General features: G+C 36.2%; 1 protein-coding gene across 4 annotated transcripts in view; it reads left to right on the top strand.

Moving 5' to 3' along the window:
- GALNT7 (polypeptide N-acetylgalactosaminyltransferase 7) overlaps positions 1-22,092 on the top strand; it is a 116,728-nt gene that overhangs the window by 91,654 nt on the left and 2,982 nt on the right. For 2 of the 4 annotated variants that reach the window (XM_039876112.1, XM_039876114.1), the window contains exons 3-11: positions 1,624-1,790; positions 5,700-5,830; positions 6,219-6,298; positions 8,647-8,829; positions 11,643-11,760; positions 13,190-13,312; positions 16,382-16,600; positions 17,793-17,891; positions 18,588-18,716. In XM_039876112.1, coding sequence (XP_039732046.1) covers positions 1,624-1,790; positions 5,700-5,830; positions 6,219-6,298; positions 8,647-8,829; positions 11,643-11,760; positions 13,190-13,312; positions 16,382-16,600; positions 17,793-17,891; positions 18,588-18,716 — 1,249 coding nt within the window. Of the gene's footprint in view, positions 1-1,623; positions 1,791-5,699; positions 5,831-6,218; positions 6,299-8,322; positions 8,506-8,646; positions 8,830-11,642; positions 11,761-13,189; positions 13,313-16,381; positions 16,601-17,792; positions 17,892-18,587; positions 18,717-22,092 lie in introns of all 4 variants that reach the window. The other 2 variants (XM_039876113.1, XM_039876116.1) reach the window with 2 other exon arrangements.

Raw genomic sequence — 22,092 nt, 5'->3', positions numbered from 1 at the left:
TTTAACTCATGTTTATTTTCATAGTTTAATTGTATTGCCCAAAGATACAGATCTTCCATCTCTTCATTTTTAAAGTTCTCATACTATCTGAATCATGTGCAGACACTTCATTCCCGTGCTTTTATCTTTTCTTCTCCACTCCCTCCCTACTTCTTGGTCTCAGTACTTTTTTCTCAACATCCTTTCGGTTTCACCCTCACATTACTGGCTGCCAGAGGCCTTCCTGACCACATGTTTTGAGGCTAAGTGAGGTCCACCTGTCATTTGCACCCTGGTTTTCCAACCAACACACTCAGGGAAAGTACAGATATTTGCTCCATGTCTTTATAAGGTCCGAGACCACATATGTCTTCCTTGGTGCTGTAGCTCCAGTGCCTAGCTCAGAGCTTGGGCATGGTAGGTACTTACCGCTGACTCATTTAATGAGAAAATGCAGATATAAGAAACAAGACTACAAGGATTACCAGACTCAGTCTGCATTTCTATAAAAATAACCTCTAAGAACAAAGACCATTCAGAACAAGTTTGAAAGGAAAATAAACACCTGGAAAAAAGGCGGTTTCTGACTGTACTGGGGCAGGCCCTGTTTTAGAGAACGGTTACTATTCTAAATGCTGGTATAGGTTATTAAGCCGATAAAGTTAATTATTGCTTTCATGGTTTTACATTTAATCTTGGGAACAAGCTTCTCTACTAGTTCGTGAAAAGCTGTGGGGGAAAAACAAAAAGCTTCCCCTTCCACTTATCAAGGAGAACATGATAGGCTCCAAATGCTAGTTCCGAAAAGTAGCTCCTGCAAAAAGAACATGGGTCTCATGTCATTCTCATTAGTCTATTTTGTTCTTAACTATCTTGTTCTTCTCCCATAATCAAACAGAAAAAAAAATATGTATGCACACACACACACACGCATATCACACTTCTGTGAAATTCACTGAACCTTCCCTGGCTCCTTGAATCTTTATCAGGCCCTGTTTTGAGTTTTCTTCCAATCAGAAAAAAGCTTCTGACAACTTTATTCCTGCTACAGTTTTGAATAGTTTTGTGTTAAACAGCTGAAGATCCTTCTTTAGCCAATCTAGTAATTCTAAACAGCACTAGAACTTTGTTGATTCATGCAGCAGTTAATTTTTGAATGTCTACTACACATGTCACAGTTCAGCCTTAAAAATTTTTTTCTTAATATTTGAGCCATATTAGAATAGGACAGATTTCAAATGCAGTTATATAGAGGTTTATTCGCAGCAAGTGAAATAAATCCCTGTACCAGAAGCTCAAGTTTTAAAAAGGAAATAAACCGAGATCTAAGTTATGAAAAAAAACCTGAAAGCTGTAAATAATATCTTAAGCATCCCAGCTGGGAAGTATAAATTTACAAATTAGTTCTCTATCACATAAAAAGTGCCAGTTGGTTAGGAAGCAGCTTTGTCTATGAGTAACTTCATCTCATAATAGCATCTCTCTTCTATCTTGTGTTTCTGTTAAAATATAAAAAGTTGTATTTCATTCACTTACTTTAAGTCAGTAATATTCAATCTAGTCATAAAACATAATCATGATAAATTTGGAAGCAAGCATTATAGATTACCTCTAAATAAACGTAATGAAAATTTCCTCTTGCAGATGCAAATATTGGCATTATGATGAAAATCTGCTCACTTCCAGCGTTGTCATTGTCTTCCATAATGAAGGATGGTCAACCCTCATGAGAACAGTCCACAGTGTAATTAAAAGGACTCCAAGGAAATATTTAGCAGAAATTGTGTTAATTGATGATTTCAGTAATAAAGGTAATGGCTATGGAATTGTCATTTTTGTCTATGAAATAAGTTAATTATGAGTAATTGGAAAAATGCGATTGCAAAATAATTACTCTTTAAAAATCAATAGTTAACGTCTACTGTTAGCATCTATTATCAACAAGTTGGCACTGTGCCAAGCATTGTATATAAATCATTTTGTTTATTCTTGACTGTAATCCTTATGATGGATATTGTTATTATCTCCATTTTACACATGAGGCTCAGATATGTTAAGTAACTTGCCAGCAGTCACAGAGGTGGTAATTAACAGCTGGAATCAAATCTACAGGCTCATAAGTCTGTGTGTTTAACCACTATTCTATACTATACCAATTCGTTGGACCTTGGATTTTGCAAAAAGTTAGTCACAGAGTAATTTATTGAAAGACTGAAAAATGTAATTGCGTGTATATTGTAATGCCACCTGATGCTCCATAGTCGTCAAACTGAAATCCATATACCTATTTAAGAGCCTGTATTTTGCATTTTAATGATGATACAACATTGAATTTGACCAGAAACCATGGACTATTTTTATTTATAATAGAGAGTATCTACTAAAGCTTATTTTTTTCCTTATTTGATTTAGTATAATGAATCAAAGGAAAGTATATTTTTTATTTTTTATAAGAAGCCAGCTTTTATAGCATTTAGAGAGGAGACATTGGTTAGTCTTGGTTCAACTTGGCAAGAGAGAGATTGAGCATTGATTTTCCAGATAAGTGGGTGTAAGTTAACAATTTTTTCTTTAAATAGATCCATTACTGTAAGCCGAATGCATCTTCTTAATGACATAAATATCAAAAGATAGATAATGCTATAGCTCAGACCCCAAATCATCATGCTGAATGAAAAATGCAATGGTGCTGCTGAAACCCAGATCTGGGTATTTGTTTATTCTTCTTTGCTTGTCACAAAACTGAATTGAAGCCTTTGAAACTTGACCAAAGAAATCGAACTACTCAGTAACAACAGGGTATTTGCTTTTTGGCAAATAAGTTTTGCAGACAGTTTTAGCGTACAGTAGTAATACCGCTGACTATAATGTCAGAAGTAAAGACGGAACATGGGTAGCACAAAAGTAGCATTCATAATGGCTTCACAAAAGCTTCCTCAAAAACTTAGCTTAGAACTCTTGCAGTCTGGATAAACTTCTACTGTTTATGCAAGGCCATAACCAGAACCTTGACCTTGTACACATACATTAGCATGGAGAAGAACAGAAGAATGGCCTATTTCCTTTTCCTCTCATCTCTGTGCAACTAATCACTTTTTTTAAACAATTATTTTTCATTACGTTAGGGAATGTATAACTTTAACATTTTTAGTCATATCAAATGACTTTAGCTTAGACATCTTACCTTGGTTGCAATTTTCAATGACAGAAATGTTTTCATTAAAAATACTATTCCTGTCTCAAGATAAATATTTGAAAATATGTTTTAAAGTGATATTGTTGGTATCAACATCTAAAACTAAATCTACAAAAATGACTTTGGGAAATCCCATGTCTATGATTATTCTGATTTTAAGAAGCCCTATGTTATTAATACAAGTAAAATCTTAACATATCCTAAAAAAAAAAAAGGGGGAGATACACTCAAAGATGTTTGCCATCTTAAAATAACTACTTGGCCCCGGAAAAGGAGAACAAAATTTCGGACTTAAGTTTTTTCCACTTTAATTGTTCGTTTGTTTGTTTTAATGGTCAGTGCTTCTTTTGTTATAAACCTCTAATACAGTCTCTTGTAACACATTTTAAAAGCATGCAGGGCCTGCTTAGCTTAGAGCATACAGACTTTTTGTGGCTACCCTCGAACAGAAGTACAAAGGTCTTTAATTAACTTTACCAATTTCGAAACAACCTTAAAATCTATCAGTCCTATCCTTGATAAAATTATCTAGTCTTTGATACATCTGATTGGAGTGAAAATTTGGGTTTGTTCTTTCCCCTAGTAGATTCAGGAAGTAGAACTTTTGAGTTGTAAGTTTTGTTTGTTTGTTTGTTTGTTTGTTTTTAAGACAAAATACTAATATAAAACCTCACGAAGGAGCTGGCTGCTCATAACACTTGGGTTTCTAAAAGTTACAGTATCCTCTCAAAACAAGATTTGGGGCCTTTAAGTGGAGCACGCTCCTCTCACATGTGCATCAGCCAGCCGAGGCTGCATCAGGTCAAGGCGAAAGGCAACCCCACACCCTCAGCGGCTTGTAACAACGAAGGGTTATAATGCTGTTCTCTCATTCATGTTCATGTGGCATGTTCCCTGTGGGTCAGCCCTGCTCGTCCCCACATCCTCACTGCAGGGCCTTGGCTGCCACTGCTGCCTGATCTCAGACATTGCCTGCCTAAGGGCAGAGGGAAAGAAGAGACTAGAGAGGTTTTGACTGTTCTGCTTAGAAGTACTTAATTGTCATTTCTAACCACATCTCATTGGCCATAGCAAGTCACATGGCCCAGCCCAACATCAGAGGTTTGGGGAGGATAATCACCCCGCAGGGAGAGGCGGTGAATACTTTGAACATTAATCCAGTACAGTCTGCCATAGTGCAAGATCCCAAAGAAGCCAGAAGTCATTTGAGTCACCAACTCCCCTTTTGAGCCATCTTTACTAAGAATCTAAATTTAAAGAACAGGCCATCACCTCATTTCTGGCATAAAAAATTTCTTTTAGATTTATTTAGACTGCATTTCCAAAAAAACACCTAATGCAATTTAGAAGGGGCTTAAAAACAAAAACAAACAAACAAACTTAGGCTTGTACCAAGCTGGAAAAAAAAAGTAAAAGCTCTTTAAAAATATTTAAGTTACAGGGAAAATTACCTACATTTTTCTGGGGAAAAAATATAATTCAGCGTGAGAATTTTGTTTATAATTGCCATTTAAAACCAGATGCCAAAATAGAAAAAGGGAAATTTTATTTCTTTTCAAATTTGAATATCTGTACGTGGGTGCCTTGGTAATTAATTATAGGCTCTCTAAAAATGAGTAAAGTATTAAGTCTGATTTGCCCATTTAACCACTAGCTTATCACTAAATACAGCTATGTTTTTGTCTGTTTTCATATTCATGGGCCAAAATTTTAAGCAATTTAAAAATAAATTTTTGTGTCGACAAGAAACGCCATGAAGAATCCAGGAGCAAGTTGTGGCTGTAGTGAGCCAATTTCATGGGCTTGTAGTGATACAAACAAAAACTGTTCCTTGCAACTGGGAGGTCAAAATAGAAACTTTGACAAATATATCTTGTCTTTATAACACAAAATTTCCTCTACCAAATCCCATATATATTATTTATTTATTATATAAATGTGTAAATATTTATTTGTAAATATATATATCTATAACATATCCATTCATACATACATATATACATACATTCACTGTTGATGCTTAAAATACAGAGAAAATGGGATCTTTCGATTGTTATTTGCCAACTTGACGGCAACTAGATTCATTACACTGAGAATGTTATTTATAGGCAGTGTATCTTCTGAAATCCTGAACCATTGCTTCTGCAGAAAGCAAACAAATATTTGCTTGAAAGCTTTTAAATATGATATTAACATGTGAATTTTTTCAGTTTTTGATTTTTTTAATTTTTAAAATTTTTAAGTTTTCATTTCAATTGGCCTAGTCTTCGTTTATTTAATGCTTAGAGAGATGTTTGATCATTCTCAGGCCAACCAGTTCTCTGAAGGCATATTAAGCTCAAAATTTAACTCAAATAATTCTTTTCCTTGCTTTTCTATAGATTAAACATTCAATCTGGTCTGTGTAAAATTATCGACTGCTTAAAGTACCTTTTGCCTATCCCTGTTTCTTGAGAAAAATAATAGTTTAAACGGTTTATATAACTAAATATAATTTATGTTGATTGAATTCTTTTATTCTCAGAACACTTAAAAGAAAAACTAGATGACTATATTAAGCTGTGGAATGGCCTAGTAAAGGTATTTAGAAATGAGAGAAGAGAAGGCTTAATTCAAGCACGAAGTATTGGTGCCCAGAAGGCTAAACTTGGACAGGTAGGAAACATTTTTATTCTTGATATCTACAGTGTCAACATTTTGGTTTTGGTAAAAGATCATCTGCATTTTTAAGTACCCTTTAAAAATTTTTTCAATTATAGTTGACGTTCGATATTATTTTATATTAGTGTCAGGTATATAGCATAGTGGTTAGGCATTTATATAATTTACAAAGTGACCCCCTGTTGAGTCTAGTACCCACATGGCACTAAGTACCCTATTTTTTTTAATCGAAATGAAAATGCTGGCTTAAACATATAAAACTTATATGTCAAAATTGACTCTAATGCTAACTAATATTAGTATCTAATTTTAAATTGTGTATCATGTGTGATGTATCATATATGAGTGTTCTTTCACCCTGCCTCTTTTTTTTTTTTTTAAGGTTTTGATATACCTTGATGCCCACTGTGAGGTGGCAGTTAACTGGTATGCACCACTTGTAGCTCCCATATCTAAGGACAGGTAATATTACCTTGCTCTTTTTCTTTCCTGTCATCCTAGGAGGACAAATAATATTCTCATTCTTCCTATTCCAGTTCCATTCAGTACATCAAATGTTATCAAGTGTTATCACTCAGCTAGTTGTTTCCTGGGGTGGAGCTAGACTGATAACTTTGAATTGATTCAAATGCAGGCAGTTGAGCATTTGGGATGAGCCTAGGGCATCTGATCTGAGAATCATCTGTGGTTTAGTTAATCTGTGGTTTAGCTTTTGGAGCTGGAGACTTCCTCCAGCTCCAAAAGCTTTCTCTATGAGTAATACTAATTGCTCCTTCTACCTGTGGTAACAATTCTAAAGACTTGAAAGAGCAAGCTTTGAAATTATACCTATTGGTTTTTCTTATGCCCTTTTTAATTATTACTCAAGATATTAAGGACAAGTTGTGTCTTGTGTCAGGGCTGTGGGTTCCTATAGAAACTTTAAAGTTTAGAAATAGACAGCTATTCCATAGAAATGCGATCCTCATTAAATTTACAGAAATGTCTGAAAACAATAAAAGTCAGCATCAATCTTCTAGTTCCAAAAGCCTTCCCTGATTTTGGTCCAGAATGCTGACTGCCTCTGACTCTAAGAAAATAAGATAAGGCCCTGTGGCAAACGGCATGAGTCAAAGGAGGAATTTTAGAGGATTTAATCATCAGAGGATTTAATGTGAAGGTCTATTATAAACATTTTTCACATGCTGTCTTGATTTAACGCTCACAGCATTCCTGCAAGATAGATATTATTAGCTCCATTGTACTGAAGAGGATACTGAGGCTTAGAGAAGTTAATTAATTTGCCCCAAATCAGAGAGCTAATAAACTATCAAACTGAAATCTCTTTGGTACACCTTACACTTCACCATTTATTAAGAAATCTGATATCATGAGAAATGAGGAAAGAGAACAAACCTTCACCTCTCCAGGTGAAAACTAGCAGTCCTCTGGTGTGAAAAAGGTAAGGAAATGGTTTTCCTGGGGTCCTGTGGCAATCCCACGAATCGCACCGTGACCCCTTTGCTGTCCCATGGCAGTTATTCTAGAGGGAATAACATACCTTTCTCAGATCTACCTTCACCATATTGAAATTCTAAGCCCCACAAGTTTTCCCCTTCTACTTGGTTTCTAAACATCTAAAAAGCCCCTTAACGTGGTTATGAAAAGTTGTAATCTCCCTTTTAGGAAATGCATTTTAAAATCCTTTCCGATAAGATGAGCACTGAAACAATCAGACTACCAAATTATAGAGTTGACTGTAATTAGTCATACAGTACTAGCAAGTCAAATACAAGAGATTTTTTTCCTCCAAATTCTCAGAAGTTCTTCAGCAGATTTTGAGGGATTTTTTCTCTCATTTTTTTAAAAAGCAGGAATACAATACTCTTTTTTTTTTCCAACAAAAGCTTTGCAATAAAAAGGAGTTGGAAAAGAAGATCAAGGAAAAGTACAGAAACAGATTTTTGGTAATTGCTTCCAAAGAAATAGAAAGCAACAAAGAGTTGGGAGAACTGCTAAAAATGTAGCAGGTATTATCTTTTTGTACTGATGTGTGCATATGCACACACCACACACACACACACACACACACACACACACACCCCACACACACATTTACTTTTTAATAGAGGATTAAGAGGAAAATAACAAGCAGGAAAATCTTGTAAATAATACAAAATTACCAAGAGAAAGTCGCCTGTAGAACCAAAATGAAAATGAGAAAACACTGTGAAGCTCAAAGACATGGCTCTTTGTTCTTGACGTTTGTCTGTAAGCCAAGGGGTGAGTCCCCTCTGTCCTTCCCTAACGAGAACAGGCTCCTTGACTTTTATAGGACATTCATTGACTTCTGTTTCCCATTTAGATATCAAAGTCCCCTAGTACAAATAACTAACAAAAAACCCAAAAACCAAATCAGTGATAAAAAGAGATAATATAGCTAGGCATGCTAAACCTAGTCAGTTTTGGGTTCTTAAATGCTTTTTCATTTTCTGTAAATGTTTCAGAACTACATGTACTGTGCCTCTAATAGATTACATAGATGGGAATGATTATTCCATTGAACCGCAGCAAGGTGGGGATGAAGATGGTTTTGCCAGAGGGGCCTGGGACTGGAGTTTACTATGGAAACGTATTCCTCTAAGCCACAAGGAAAAGGCCAAAAGAAAACATAAAACTGAACCTTATCGGTAAAGCTTACTACTTTATTTTCTTCCATGGAATGTTTATCTAAGTACTTTTTTGTTTCCTTCCCCATGTACTCATATAAATATGTGGGTCCATACACATCCTTCCATTTCATCTTTGCTGCCATCATCAACACACTACAGAACCATTTGCACTGTGCCGATTATAGATGTCATAAATGGCAACACATATGAAATTATACCCCAAGGGGGTGGTGACGAAGATGGGTATGCCCGAGGAGCATGGGATTGGAGTATGCTCTGGAAACGGGTGCCTCTGACCCCTCAAGAGAAGAGAATGAGAAAGACAAAAACTGAACCATATCGGTAATCACTAAATCACTTACATGTTTTTCTTTTCTCCAGCTTTTGCTAACCTATTAACTTCTCGCCAAGCTAAACCATTTGTTATTAAAACTGTAGATGCTGCTTTAGATTCTGAAAGCGCCTCTTTCCTTACACTATTTCAGATTCACTTTAGCTTCTTTATAATTGCTTTTTTCCTAAATGCAGGCTCCACTTTTGTGCAGGGAGGAATGTTATGTGGTATTAGTTCCAAGTACAAGTGAGAAAAAGAAAATTTTTGCTATCCTGTCCTAGTAATCTAGACATCAAATTTTATTCTTTTTATGATAATGTCATTCTGTAAATTTACATACATAAATTACTTACAGTTCAAGTTTTATATCCACTTTGATGCCTTGGGTGTACTGTTTCCAATGAAAGGCAATAGCAAGAGGTGTTTTTGTTTTTTCTTTCTTTTGTTTCATATGCTAACTCTTAGATACTAGTTTTGTACCAGTTAAATCTGATAAATAAAATACAGGACTTTGGAAAATGTTACATAGAATCTTTTATCACTTCCTTCGCAAAAAGAGCACTTTATGCTGCTCTATTCTTTTTAGGTCTTTTAACTGGAACATTTTACTGTCTTCCAAAAGAGTGGCCCCAAATGAAATGTTTCCTCAAACGTTAGTGTAGGCCTTTAAATATGTCTAATTTTATTTTTCTGATCTTATGGTTCTGCTTTTGATCTCTCTCTCTCCATATTACACTGCTGATAATATTAGAACGCTGCTGGGAAAGGGATTTCCAGTGTCATGCAAATGCTGGTGGGATTTGGTGATATCACTATATCAAGCTACTGCAATGGCAAACATAAGGAAATTATAGAACTTTAGGCTCTATTTGACATTTTTCAAATTTCCCTTAGAAGTTCTTTTTCAGAATAGTCCTAATACTGCTTACCTGCTTACTTGACTAACAAACAGTTCTGGAAGAAAAAAATAAGAGATCATGATTATATTTTTATTTTTGCAAATTCCATGGGCAGTAAAGAAGTTTTTAGAAGTGTGCCAGAAAAAGTTAAGAGTGGTTTCCCTTTAAATAACTCATTGCTTGTCATGTTAAGTTGCATTTTCAAACATATACTGAGATCAGTGGGAATATATTTAAAGGTCAAAAAGGCAGAGTTATAATAGAGTAATTTTAAATAACAGTTAAATAAATGTGACATGAAAATATAACCAAAAATGTAATAGCGCTGTTTAGTGAGTTAGGCAGTATACTTTAAGAAAAGGCATAAGAGAATAACTTTGCCCTGATGTGACTTTTCTTTAATATTAAAAATATCACTTGATTCATTATTTGTCCACTCAACAAATATTTAATGAGTGCTTACTATGTGCCAGGTACTATTTTCTGGGTATAAATTTTTTTTTTTAAAAGATAGGTTCCCTCATGGCACTCAAAATATACTGGATGAGACAGAAATTAGGCAGAAAACTACACAAATAACTCTGGAACAGCAACTACAGTAAGTGATATGAAGAAAAACCACAGGATACATGGTGTTTATGGAAAGGAGAACCTGGTCCAGCTGGAGCATCTGGAATGGGCATCCTGATCAAGTGTTCTCAAAGCTAAGACCTGAAGGACGAGGAGTCATGGAGAAGGAGGAAGAACATTTCATGAGAGCGAGCAGCCTGAGTGGGGCCTGTGAGGTAGAAGAGAGTTGGGCATGTTCAAGGCACAGTCAGAGCAGCGAGGAACTCAGGAGGGAGCCAGCTAAGCCTCAAGAGTAGAGAGATGCTGGCGTCATGCAGGCAGGCCCACGTTGAGTCCCCTCTGCCTGCTGTGTGATGAGGCTTGGATGGGGGCAGAACAGACTAAAAGACACAAGTTAGGGAGTTGCTGTAGCAGTCCAAGCAGTGGTGGCTTGGTCTATGATGGTAGCAGTGAAGTTGGAAAGAGATAGACAGATTCAAGACATATTTTCAAGGTAGAATCAATAGGAATTAATGATAGATTGAATATTAGCTGTGATGATGAAGAAGATATTCTGATGATGAAGAAGGTATTCTACTTAAGAATCATGATGCATTAATAATTAATTGTTCAAGGGGGAGGCAGGAAACAGTATATCAATTATTCTTCTATCACTTTCAATGACGAGAGTGACTTGTCCTTAAAAAGCTACCAAATCTTTTTTCTCTTTTCCCTGAGAAGTACCCAATTCAAGATCCCATTCAAGAAGCCCCACAGATCACCTTTGCATTCCTACCTGCTGGCATAGTAAATAGCTATGTCTAATTCTCCTTTGTCATTTCTGTGCTACATTTGTAAACTCTGAATGAGCTGTGACTGTTCTAAGATAATTTACACCCTTATTTGGCAAGCCCCTGAGCTATAAAATTTAAAAATGACAGACTGTTTCCACGGTGTGTGGTTTTGCTTATCCCAGAATGATTCTTGAATCATTGTGAGTGCAGTTAGCAGACCAGGGCTATAGGGTTCAGTATTTTTAGGAGTGAACGAGAGAATTCTACTTTTACCAAATCTAAAGGCTTAATTTTTAAATCAATGAAGGAACCAAGACTCCCTCTAGTGGCAAAATGATGCAGTGCTCTAATTTGTAATGAACTATACAATTTGATTTCAGTTAGAAATTGGGTAAATTCATTAAGGAATTATAGACAGATTGTTTTGAAAAGGCTTTTATAATTTCCTAATGTTTGGCCATCAGTTTTGTCTCTTCTGTGCATTAGTTAGACTATACTCCAAAAAGGCTTATTGTCTGTCGGTAAAGGGGTAATGGGGGGTTTGTCTTTAACAGTTATTGTAGTGTTTCTTTGTCTTAGGTCCCCAGCCATGGCTGGCGGATTATTTGCCATTGAACGAGAGTTCTTCTTTGAACTGGGTCTCTATGATCCAGGTCTCCAGATTTGGGGTGGTGAGAACTTTGAGATCTCGTACAAGGTAACATTTCATTTAAACAAGTGGTGTTTACTGACTTTTGTGACTTTCAGATAAAGGCTGGTTTCTTTGGGAAAAACTGTCTAATGCATTTCTCTAAATTATGAGGAATGACTAACAAAAATGTATGCCTTTGGGGGAAAAGAAGGCAAAATACAAGCTCCAAACTTACTACATATTTACATGGCTCAGCTAAAAACTGAGGCCAGCAAGCTTCAGAAATAAAAAATATGTCCTCTTCCCTCCACCCTGAGCCTTTCCACACCATCGGAACCTTTTTTTGCAGAGGCCCTTTGGAGAATTCGCATGTGTCGGGACCACATTTGACCATTCCCTGACTTAGTTACCCTTTATCACTGTAGGGTGTGATGATTTGGGACAGAGGCAGATCCCCACATGACCTCGTGTCCTCAGACTGACAGTGGAGCTGCCTTCCAGCAGCTTCCCCATCCTCGAGCAGTATGTGAAAGAAAGAACTCTTTCACAGTTTGAGTTCCACAGATACTCATTAGCTCTTGTCTTAAATGTTCAGTGCTTACCACTGGGAGGGATAGGAGACAAATAACTCAGTCTTTGCTCTCAAGGAACTCACAGTCGATAAGAATAGAATTATACTTAAATTCATAATATAGTAAGAAGGGTTAATGCCATTTGGTTGGGGTGATTAAGAAACAGCATCATGCTGGAGGTAGAATTTGAGGCAGAACTAAAAGGATGGGTGTGATATTAATAAGTAGAGATAAAGGGAGAGGGGGGACTTCTAAGCAAAAACAAAATGAGGAAAGGTACAAAGATGAAGCACGAAGAATGTATTCAGAAAACAGTGAGGCATGCAGTTTAACAGAATCTTATGGCATGAGTAAGACAGACATCCAAGAAGAAAAATGGACAGATATGGTAAGAACATGTTGGAGAGAGCCTTTCATGCTGAGCCAAGAGATTTTTACTTAATTTGATTATCAGTGGATACCCACTGAAGATATTAAGCAATGAATAATATGACCCAAATCTGCCCTTCCACTAGAATAATCTCTTGCTATAAAGAAGGACAGCATTGAGGAGGGAGAAGCAGAGGTGAAGAAGCCAGGCAGGAGGTTATTATAATAATCACCCAGGTGGGAAATATATTAGCAATGGAAGTGATGAATGATGTTAGGATTGAAGATTCTGCTTGGTTTGGCAAGGTTACACTGGGAAAAGATTGCTTGGAGCTGCCCCTTAGTAGCAGTAAATTACTGCATTTTCTGTTGCCTTCTTTGTTATTACATGAGTTCGAAAAACAAGCAGATTATTTTAGGATTTGTTTAGTTTATGAATTCTCTGTGGATACTGTATCTAATTAAGATTTCAGATTTACAGTTATAAGACAGATTTTCAGCTTTAAAGTATTTTAACGTTTGAAACAACTTCCACATGTGTTTTTCCTTGATAGATATGGCAGTGTGGTGGCAAATTACTGTTTGTCCCTTGTTCTCGTGTTGGACACATCTACCGTCTTGAGGGCTGGCAAGGGAATCCTCCACCCATTTATATTGGGTCTTCTCCAACTCTAAAGGTGAGTCTTTTGGTTGAAAGTGGAGAATGCTGGGGAACTAACATTTATGTGCCACATGCTATGGTAGTCACATAAATGACAACTCACTGAACGGGATAAATCTTTTAAGCAATCACACAGGTTCTCACTTTTATGTTAGGCTAGACTCATTCATGAAATATGTTATTGTTCTTTAAGATTATTCATTGTATCCCATTTGGATTAAGATTCCTATATTGAATGTTCTCCTTGAAGACATCCAAGTAAATTCAAAAAGGACTGACATTCCATAGGAAAGTAATGGAAGGGAAAATACCAGCTTCCCTCATTCATAAATGAGTAAAATATTATTTTTTGTCTGCTTTTTAATAGGAATTTTTATAATAAACAAATTCAAATTTTGAACGGTACTTGCAAAAGATTAATACATTTCGTCCCTCAAACCAGGAAAACTTCACACAGAGGCCACATGTCCCACTGATAGGAGGACGAAGGCCTCTGTCCTTGACAACAACTTTGAAGTTTCTTTGGCTGAGCTGCTGTCATAAATTCTGAGAGCCTCTAACTCTGATGCCCTTCATTTTCCAGAGCCCCTCACCAAGGCAGAAGCAGGAGGAGGTTTATTATGACTGCAGCTGCAACTCCAGACAGTTCCCAAAAGGGGAACAGATAACGGAAGCAGAAACAGCTAGGCAGTAAGAACCAACACAGAGCTTTCTAAGTGGCTAAATTATCTTAGAAATGGCAAAATGGAGCCCCCACTACAACAGGGGATGAGATTAAAACGTCCACGATAAAACAAAGATAGCACCAAATTAACACCAGGCCTGACTGCCACTACAGGAAAAGAACCTGCCCTTGGAGTCACACCCACAATCACGAAGAATTAACGAAAAGTCAAATTGATTCAAGATCTTGCTGCAAGGAAAAGGGAAAGAGACGAGAGGGAAATGCCCACTCTCAAAATTAACTGTAGATATCTTAAAAACTACCAAGGTACTAAGTGTCACGTCCAGCATATTCTTAGTGAATGCCTACAGTGTGACAGGCCTTTCTTTTTTCCAGTTTCAGCCACCAGTGTGCCGATGGCCCACATCAGTTTATCCGACCCATATGTCTTCTCTGAGCTTCAGACCTATACAGTCAGTTGTTTTCCAAAATTATCCCCTTAGATATTTCAAACTCAGCATAGTCAAAGCTGAACTTTTTAACCTTTTCTCAAAAGCAGTACCTTTTCCTGTATTTTCTATTTGCCTACGAATGAAACAGGGAGGGGGTTGAGAGGGTTGTCCTCCTCAGCTCTCACCTTCTCAGGCCCTGAGGATCCCATCTCATACCTATCTCTTAAGTCCATTGCTTTCTGTGCTTAGTACAGGTCTTCAGATCTCTCCCATGTGTATGCAGTAGCCTCCCACTTTGCTCTTTACTGTCACATTCAACACCCTTCATTCTCCACGCACCACCACTGTTATTCATCTGAAAGTTAAACCTGATGTCTGTTACCTGCTTAAAACCTTTTGATGACTCTCATATAAAGGATAAAACTCAAAGTCCTTAAAAAAGATCCATGAAAATAATAGCTCACGTGTTTCGAGTGCTTACTAGGTACTAGAACACAAATCAAAATGCTTTCCATGGATTAACTTTTTAACTTTCACAACACACTCTAAGGACTATAATTATTCTCATCTCGAAATGAAGAAACTGAGGCAGGCTTTTGCTCAGTGAATCTTGCATTCCAGTTATGGTAAACTACCTGAAGGACTCCAAACATACCATGATTTGTCACACTTCATTTGCATTTCTCTTTGCTCTCAATACCATTCCCACCTGATAACCACCCCTTCAGGGTGGAGTTATCCATTGCCTCTCCATGGTACCCCTCTGGCCCTCTCCATCCCAAGCAATTAAATGTTCCTTTTTTTTTCTTGCTGTAACATTACATGTGTGTACTTAATTCTTTATTTTCATTAGTATCCAGAAGACATGGGCTGTGTCCAAATTTGGATAGATTTGCAAGGATTCAAAATATTTAGCGATAACATTGTGTACTTTTTTTAGGGTATGCTGCTTAAAACTTTGGTTTTTTATGCAGCTGTCCTGGCTCTTGCAACAACATGCCTACAGGAGCATGTTCACCCTTTGATAGTTACGTTGTAGCCTGGAAAATTTAATCTGAACGCCAGTGTTCCCACTCCTGATGTAAAATAGGGGTCAGCGACTGTCACCGAGAGGCCAAGTCCAGCCCTTTTTAGTAAATAGAGTTCTACTAGAGCACAGCCCACACCGTCTTGCGTGTCGTCTGTGGTGGCTTTCTCACTAGAACAATGGAGTTGAGTAGCTGCAACAGAAGCTTTACGGCCCACTAAAAGCCAAAAATACTTACTTACTTGCTGGTACATGATATAAAAGAACAGGGACTAGATTGAGTATGTACTAAATCTCTCACCTGTATTCGTGCCTACATTCGTGCCTCATTCAATAAAACCTTAGCAATTAGTAGAACCTTTGTCAGTTATCACAATGTCAACTTATTTTATTGTTCTTTAGTTGCTTTTCCTTAAAGCATACCAACTGGGGGAAATATCCCGTTAATTCTGGGTTATAGTAAAATGGTCCTGTTATAGTTGTAACAAGAGCAACCGAGTTGCCTACAAAAATGTGTTTTATTAAACAGAGCTATTGTTTTTCATAATGGTTTCTGAAATGAGATTTTCTCATATGCGTGCTAGTACTATAGTTCTAATGGAAAGAGATTATTCTGGGAGGAATACCAGTGTTAGCTGGCCTCTCATAAATGCTCCCTAGATTTCTATTTCTTTAGAAGCAGGATAGACTGTATTATCTTAGAACACATATTCTCTTGCAGCTGAGAATCTGTGTCTATCACTTTTTACATGTGTGACGTTTTTACCCTTGGCAATTGACATATTAATGTCATCAGCTCAGCTGCATTTGTTGTTGAATTAAATAAGAAGTCCTATTGAAATAAGTTTGTTATATGTTAGTCATATTTCACATGTCTAAGATAAGCTGTTTATGACATTATAAATATTTCTGTCATAATGATACTAATTTCCTTTTTCACAGAATTATGTTAGAGTTGTAGAGGTTTGGTGGGATGAGTATAAAGACTACTTCTATGCTAGCCGTCCTGAATCAAAGGCATTACCGTATGGGGACATCTCTGAGCTGAAAAAGTTTCGAGAAGATCACAACTGCAAAAGTTTCAAATGGTTTATGGAAGAAATAGCTTATGATATCACCTCACACTACCCTTTGCCACCCAAAAATGTTGACTGGGGAGAAGTAAGTATCAGCCAGTATTCAGATCTCAAAGTGTATTAATTGGAGACTGAGTTTGGGAGAGGGCAGAGAGAGTTGGAAATGCTGAGTGAAAGAGAAAAATTCTTGGGGAAAAGTTTGGGTAAAAACTGTCAGGTAACCTCTCCCACCTTTCTACCAGACAGTTACAACTGCCCGGACCAAATGACCACGTGTTCCCTCCCCTCAGCCTAGGCACACAGGGCTCTAGCCTGGGACACCGTCTGCTCCCTCCGGCTCCTGCCACTTCTCAGCCCCTCACTCCAACTCCCATTCGTGGCTAATTCCAGCTTATCTTACTGCTCTCAAAGAAGAGATCACCAATACTGAAAAGCCTTTTTTATTCTTTCCCACTCCATCAAAAAGACTCAGTCCTGTGATCTTTCCATGGTTTTTCATAACACTCAAAATTGCCTCTCTCAGCCAGTCTGTAAGTGCTTCTTTGCCATCATGTCTAACACAGAGACCCCATATACAATAGGCACTCAGACAGTGCTTGTCAACTGAACGAATTAATTAATGCTGACAGAAAATAATTACAATGAAAGGTATTGATCTATGTTGTCATTTCGTTGTTTCCAAAAAGGAAAGTTTATTTTTGTATAAAATGTCATGCAAAGGTGGAAACCTGTGGTTGCTTCTCACCAAATTATCCATAGTCAGAGAAAAGTCTCACTGCCTGGCCCACTAGCCATACCCTTGGCCCCCTAGCTCCCCGGAGCCAGCTACCGAAAGTGCCACGTGGCCATTTGGGAAAGTTACCTTACAAATTCAGTTCTGGTCTAGACATCTAGGGCCAGTGTTTTATACCACTGTGGTTACATAACATTACTCATTTGTTTCTCATTCACATGAATTATCATGAATCTGAAATTGTACTTAATAATATCTTTTTATTTTTTCTTCTGTGCTATTTTATCAAAATCTACAGGCCAGTGCACTTTGTTAGAATGAGCTCATTCCAGTGTTGACTTCAAGACCAAAAATTATTTCTGAGATGACTGCTATGCTCTAAACTCCTCCAGGACTGACAGTACAGCAATAACCTGGCATTACACATACCCAGATTTCCACTGTGAACTGCAGTATTTAACATGAAACTCTTTTTCTCTGATACCAGTGCTTATTAAAAACTAAACAGTTGCCTGATTTTTGGTTCTTTGTTCATTTTTTTTAGATCAGAGGCTTTGAAACTGTTTACTGCATTGATAGCATGGGAAAAACAAATGGAGGCTTTGCTGAGCTGGGACCCTGCCACAGAATGGGAGGGAATCAGGTAAATAACTACCCTTTCAATTTAAACCGATTCTTCAGTGAGAGCTGCCAGGCTTATTGATCACAGCATTTCTTTTGGTTTTGAATTTGGTAATTTTGTTTGGTTGGTAAAGTAAAACATTCTGAAAATGGTAAAACTTTTGCTTAAACAAAGGGATAATAGTAGTGCTGGTTTTCACATAAGCAGTCAGAATCTAGAATTTATGTCTGATACAAGAGGTTAGAATATATTCTTGTGTGAGTACATAACTATGTAAGTCTAGCTCCCTAACAATTTTATTTGCAAATATTATTCAGTATTCCACATTTTGCCCTAATAAGCTGGGATGTTACTGCCAGTAATTCATATTTCTCTAATATATATATTACTTCCTTCTGTGAGTATTTTTATTGCCTCTGCTTTAGACTGTGAAACATTATGTTTCCACTTTTTCATTTTCTCACATTGTTGGTACATGATAAATATGTGTTAATGACTTATTCTATATCTAAGAGGCTAAAGAACATAATTCTTTAAGTGTTAGTTGGGTCTTTGCTAATATCGAAATGAATATAATTCGTGTCTTTGGACTTACAGTTCTGAACACACAGAAATATTATAGAAAAATAAGATAGTCATTGAGGTTAATTATAAGCATTGTTTGTTTGTTTAATGTATATCGACAGAGAAGGTGCTTCTCTTATTTTTTTTTTATAGCTTTTCCGAATCAATGAAGCTAATCAACTTATGCAGTATGACCAGTGTTTGACAAAGGGGCCTGATGGATCAAAAATTATGATTACACACTGTAATCTAAATGAATTTAAGGAATGGCAGTACTTCAAGGTATTCTGTATTTCAACTTCTGAAATAATAATTATATGCTATTTTATTTTAATAATACCTATCATGTGGAATTTAGATGTATAAATCTTAAAACCTATATTCAAATTGACTTGCATTTTCCTCTCATTTAGTCATTTGTTTTCCTGAGCACTGCCTTATTGTTCTATAATGAATCATCACTTTTATTCTCTGGTGCAATATTGTCATGTAAGGAGATCACGAGATGTCCACAAGACCCACTAATTTCAGTAACTCTGGAAGATCAGTGTTCTGTGAGGATAAATATATATAACATAAAAAATATTGTTTATATTTCATGTTGTCCAGTAGGTGGAGATAGAGACAGACAAATAATTCTTGGACTCTAGGCCTTCACAACTTCCTTATCATTGTTGTTTGCTAAATACAACAAGATAAATGTTGCCTATTTCTTGCTTTAAAGGTCACATTTAGTTATTCAGTTGACACTGCGGAGGGAGCGATTTTTCTCTTTTAGCTATGAATGTCAAAGTTCTATGCTTTAACCAATGACACCATAATAAAAAAAATAATAATAATTTTAAGAAAGCAAAAAATAAAAGTTCTGTGCCAAGTTGAGGATTCCAACATATTAATGGATTTATGTATAATTTTGAAAGTCTTGACTTGCTTAAATAAATCAATTTACTATAAAACATAAAGTTAGGAAAGCTGCCCCAAACTGAAAGAACGGGCAACTCTCAACTTTATTTGCTTATTTAATGTTCATTATCATACCTATCTGTCATGCAAGTACTTGTTTGCTATGTAGGTATGTTATTATGACCCAGCTTAAAATTCCCAGTTATCATCATTCATAGATAATTACTATAAAGTAGTTAGTATGTGTCAGTTGCTGATTCTTATAACAAGTTAGGAAGGAGAATATTAGCATAAACTCTGAAGGATAGAGCATTGATTTCCACAAAGAAATGAAAAATATTAATAAATGATAGATGTCAGTGAGAACAATGTTGGTAAAATAGTAAAAGAAGGCTAGCAGACCAGAAACTACCATTAAAAAGTAAAGGGCATAACACTGAATATACACTTGTGCTTCAGACATTACTAAATGTTTCCTGGGGCCCAATGATATGGTGACTTCAAAAAATAGCTAAAGCACAGCATACTACAAAAGCAGAGAAGGAAAAAAAAATGCAGAAATAAAAATAAGCAAAATACCATAGTATAGCAAAAGAGAGATTAATAGGAAGAATTATTTCTGATGAGTTTCACATAAGAAGTATCATTGTACCAGGTCTTGAGGTATAAAAAGGCTTTTCATGGAGGATAAATAAAACTGGGTAAGCAAAGGTATGTCATAAAAGCTTAGGAAATTCTAGGAATCACGTTTAGTTCGGTATCCCCAAATTGTCTTCCATATGAAAGAACATTGATCTTCCATACTAATAAGCAAGATCAGCTTCATTAGGAGTTCTCAAACTTGCTGGTCTCTGGGTTCTTTTTACACTCTTAAAAATAATTGAGACTCTCCTCAGACAGATTTTGTTTATGTAGTTTATAACTAACAATATATCCTAAATTGGAAATTCAGTCTGAGAAATTTTGCAAGTACTCATGTATTAATTTATGTAAAAGTAATAAAAACCATATTACATGTTTTAACACTTTTAATGAAAAATAACTTTTTTCCCAAAAATGTGAGAAGAATGGCATTGTTTTATAGTTTTACAAATCCCTTTAATGTCTGGTTTAATAGAAGACAGCTGTATTCTCATACTGCTTCTGCATTCAATTTAATGTCATATGTCGTTTTAGTTGAATTATATGAAGAAAATCCAGCTTCACATAAACATGCAGTTGGAAAAGGGAGGGGTAATTTAATAGCCTTTAGATAATTGTGGCTATTCTTCTTTAATGCTACACCACAACTCCATAAGTGGTAGCTTCTTAAAAAGTTATTTGCTGTGTAGGATCTGAAACCACGTAAGTGAACATTTCGTCCTACGTTACACTAAAATCCATTGGTCTGTCTTACACTTTGAATGGATTTTTCCCCATGTCAGCTTTTGTAACATCATGCATTGTTCATTTGGAAAATACTGGTTCACTAAGTTATGATGATCTTCTAAATGTTGACACATTTCATTGTATAATGTCAAAAAATATAACCACTAATCTCATCAGAAACATCTTTAAGTATTAGGAAGCTGTCAAGTTCACGGTGGTGGATACAAGTTTTCCAAAATTCTTTATTTTTGCTCGAAAACTCAAATTTTACCAGTGGCAACAAATACTATCAGATTTGTGGATTTTTTTTTTTCCTTGAAGTGGCAGACTCACTTCATTTTCAAGAAAATGTCTACAAAGTCCCAAGTTTGACTAATCATAGTTTGTCTATTAGTTGACCTTTCAAGTCAAACAATTGCACACGTGTTTTCCCTCAAGATAACACATGGTACTTCACTATATAGAAGTGCTTTATGCATATTCCCCGTTTCATCTTACAGAATATTTTTAAAAGTATACCCAAGGGTCAAGATTTAATAAAACTAATAAGTTTTACTGCTTCATCAAGGACATTCTTAAATGAAATTGACATTTTCTCTTTTAACTGTGAGTGCATGGTCATGAAGAAGGTGACTACTAGCACCTTCAAGTAGCTTTTTGTCACTACTTGATTCATACTGAGGTACCAGCACTTTTACCCACCATTACTTTTGCGCCATCAGCATAAATGTCAATCCAGTGAAAAGGGCAAATGGAATCTTTGTATTATTATGAAAATAGTTTTGATATTACAGATACAATTGTAGGTAGCCCAAGGACCACCGTCTGAGAAGCCCAGAGCTACATGAAGGTACCTACAACAAACAGATGAGGGCTAAACTAAGGCATGTGTAGTGGGGAAGGGAAATATCACACCTCAGTGACTGCTATGACATGAAGGAAGGGAAGGAAGGAAAGAAAGTACAGCATGAAATGCCTCTGTCCTGAAGACTGGAAAGCTGGTATTGTCATTAGCCAGAATAGGAACTAGAGAAATAGATTTGGAGAGGAATATAATGAATTTAGGTTTGCATATGTTGAATTTAAGGTACTAGCAGTACATTATGACTTAAAAGTCATATGCACTTAAATAAACAATAAAAGGATTTAGGACATAGAAGATTGACAATCAAGAGAAATCTGAAGTCTGAGGTATGGTTGGTTTAAGCCTATCAAGTTTGCTTAAATTATCTTTTTTTTAAAAAAAAATTTTTAATTTACTTACAGTCGACAGTCAATATTAATTTGAGGTGTACAGCATAGGGGTTAGACATTTATATATTTAGGAAGTGATCTCCCCTATAAGTCTAGTACCCACGTGAAACCATACTTAGTTAGTATAGTATTA

The sequence above is a fragment of the Pteropus medius genome, unplaced genomic scaffold (assembly GCF_902729225.1).
Source record: "Pteropus medius unplaced genomic scaffold, Ma_sr-lr_union100, whole genome shotgun sequence".
In the NCBI taxonomy this organism is placed as follows: domain Eukaryota; kingdom Metazoa; phylum Chordata; class Mammalia; order Chiroptera; family Pteropodidae; genus Pteropus; species Pteropus medius.
This window is presented reverse-complemented; position numbering and strand designations above follow the sequence as displayed.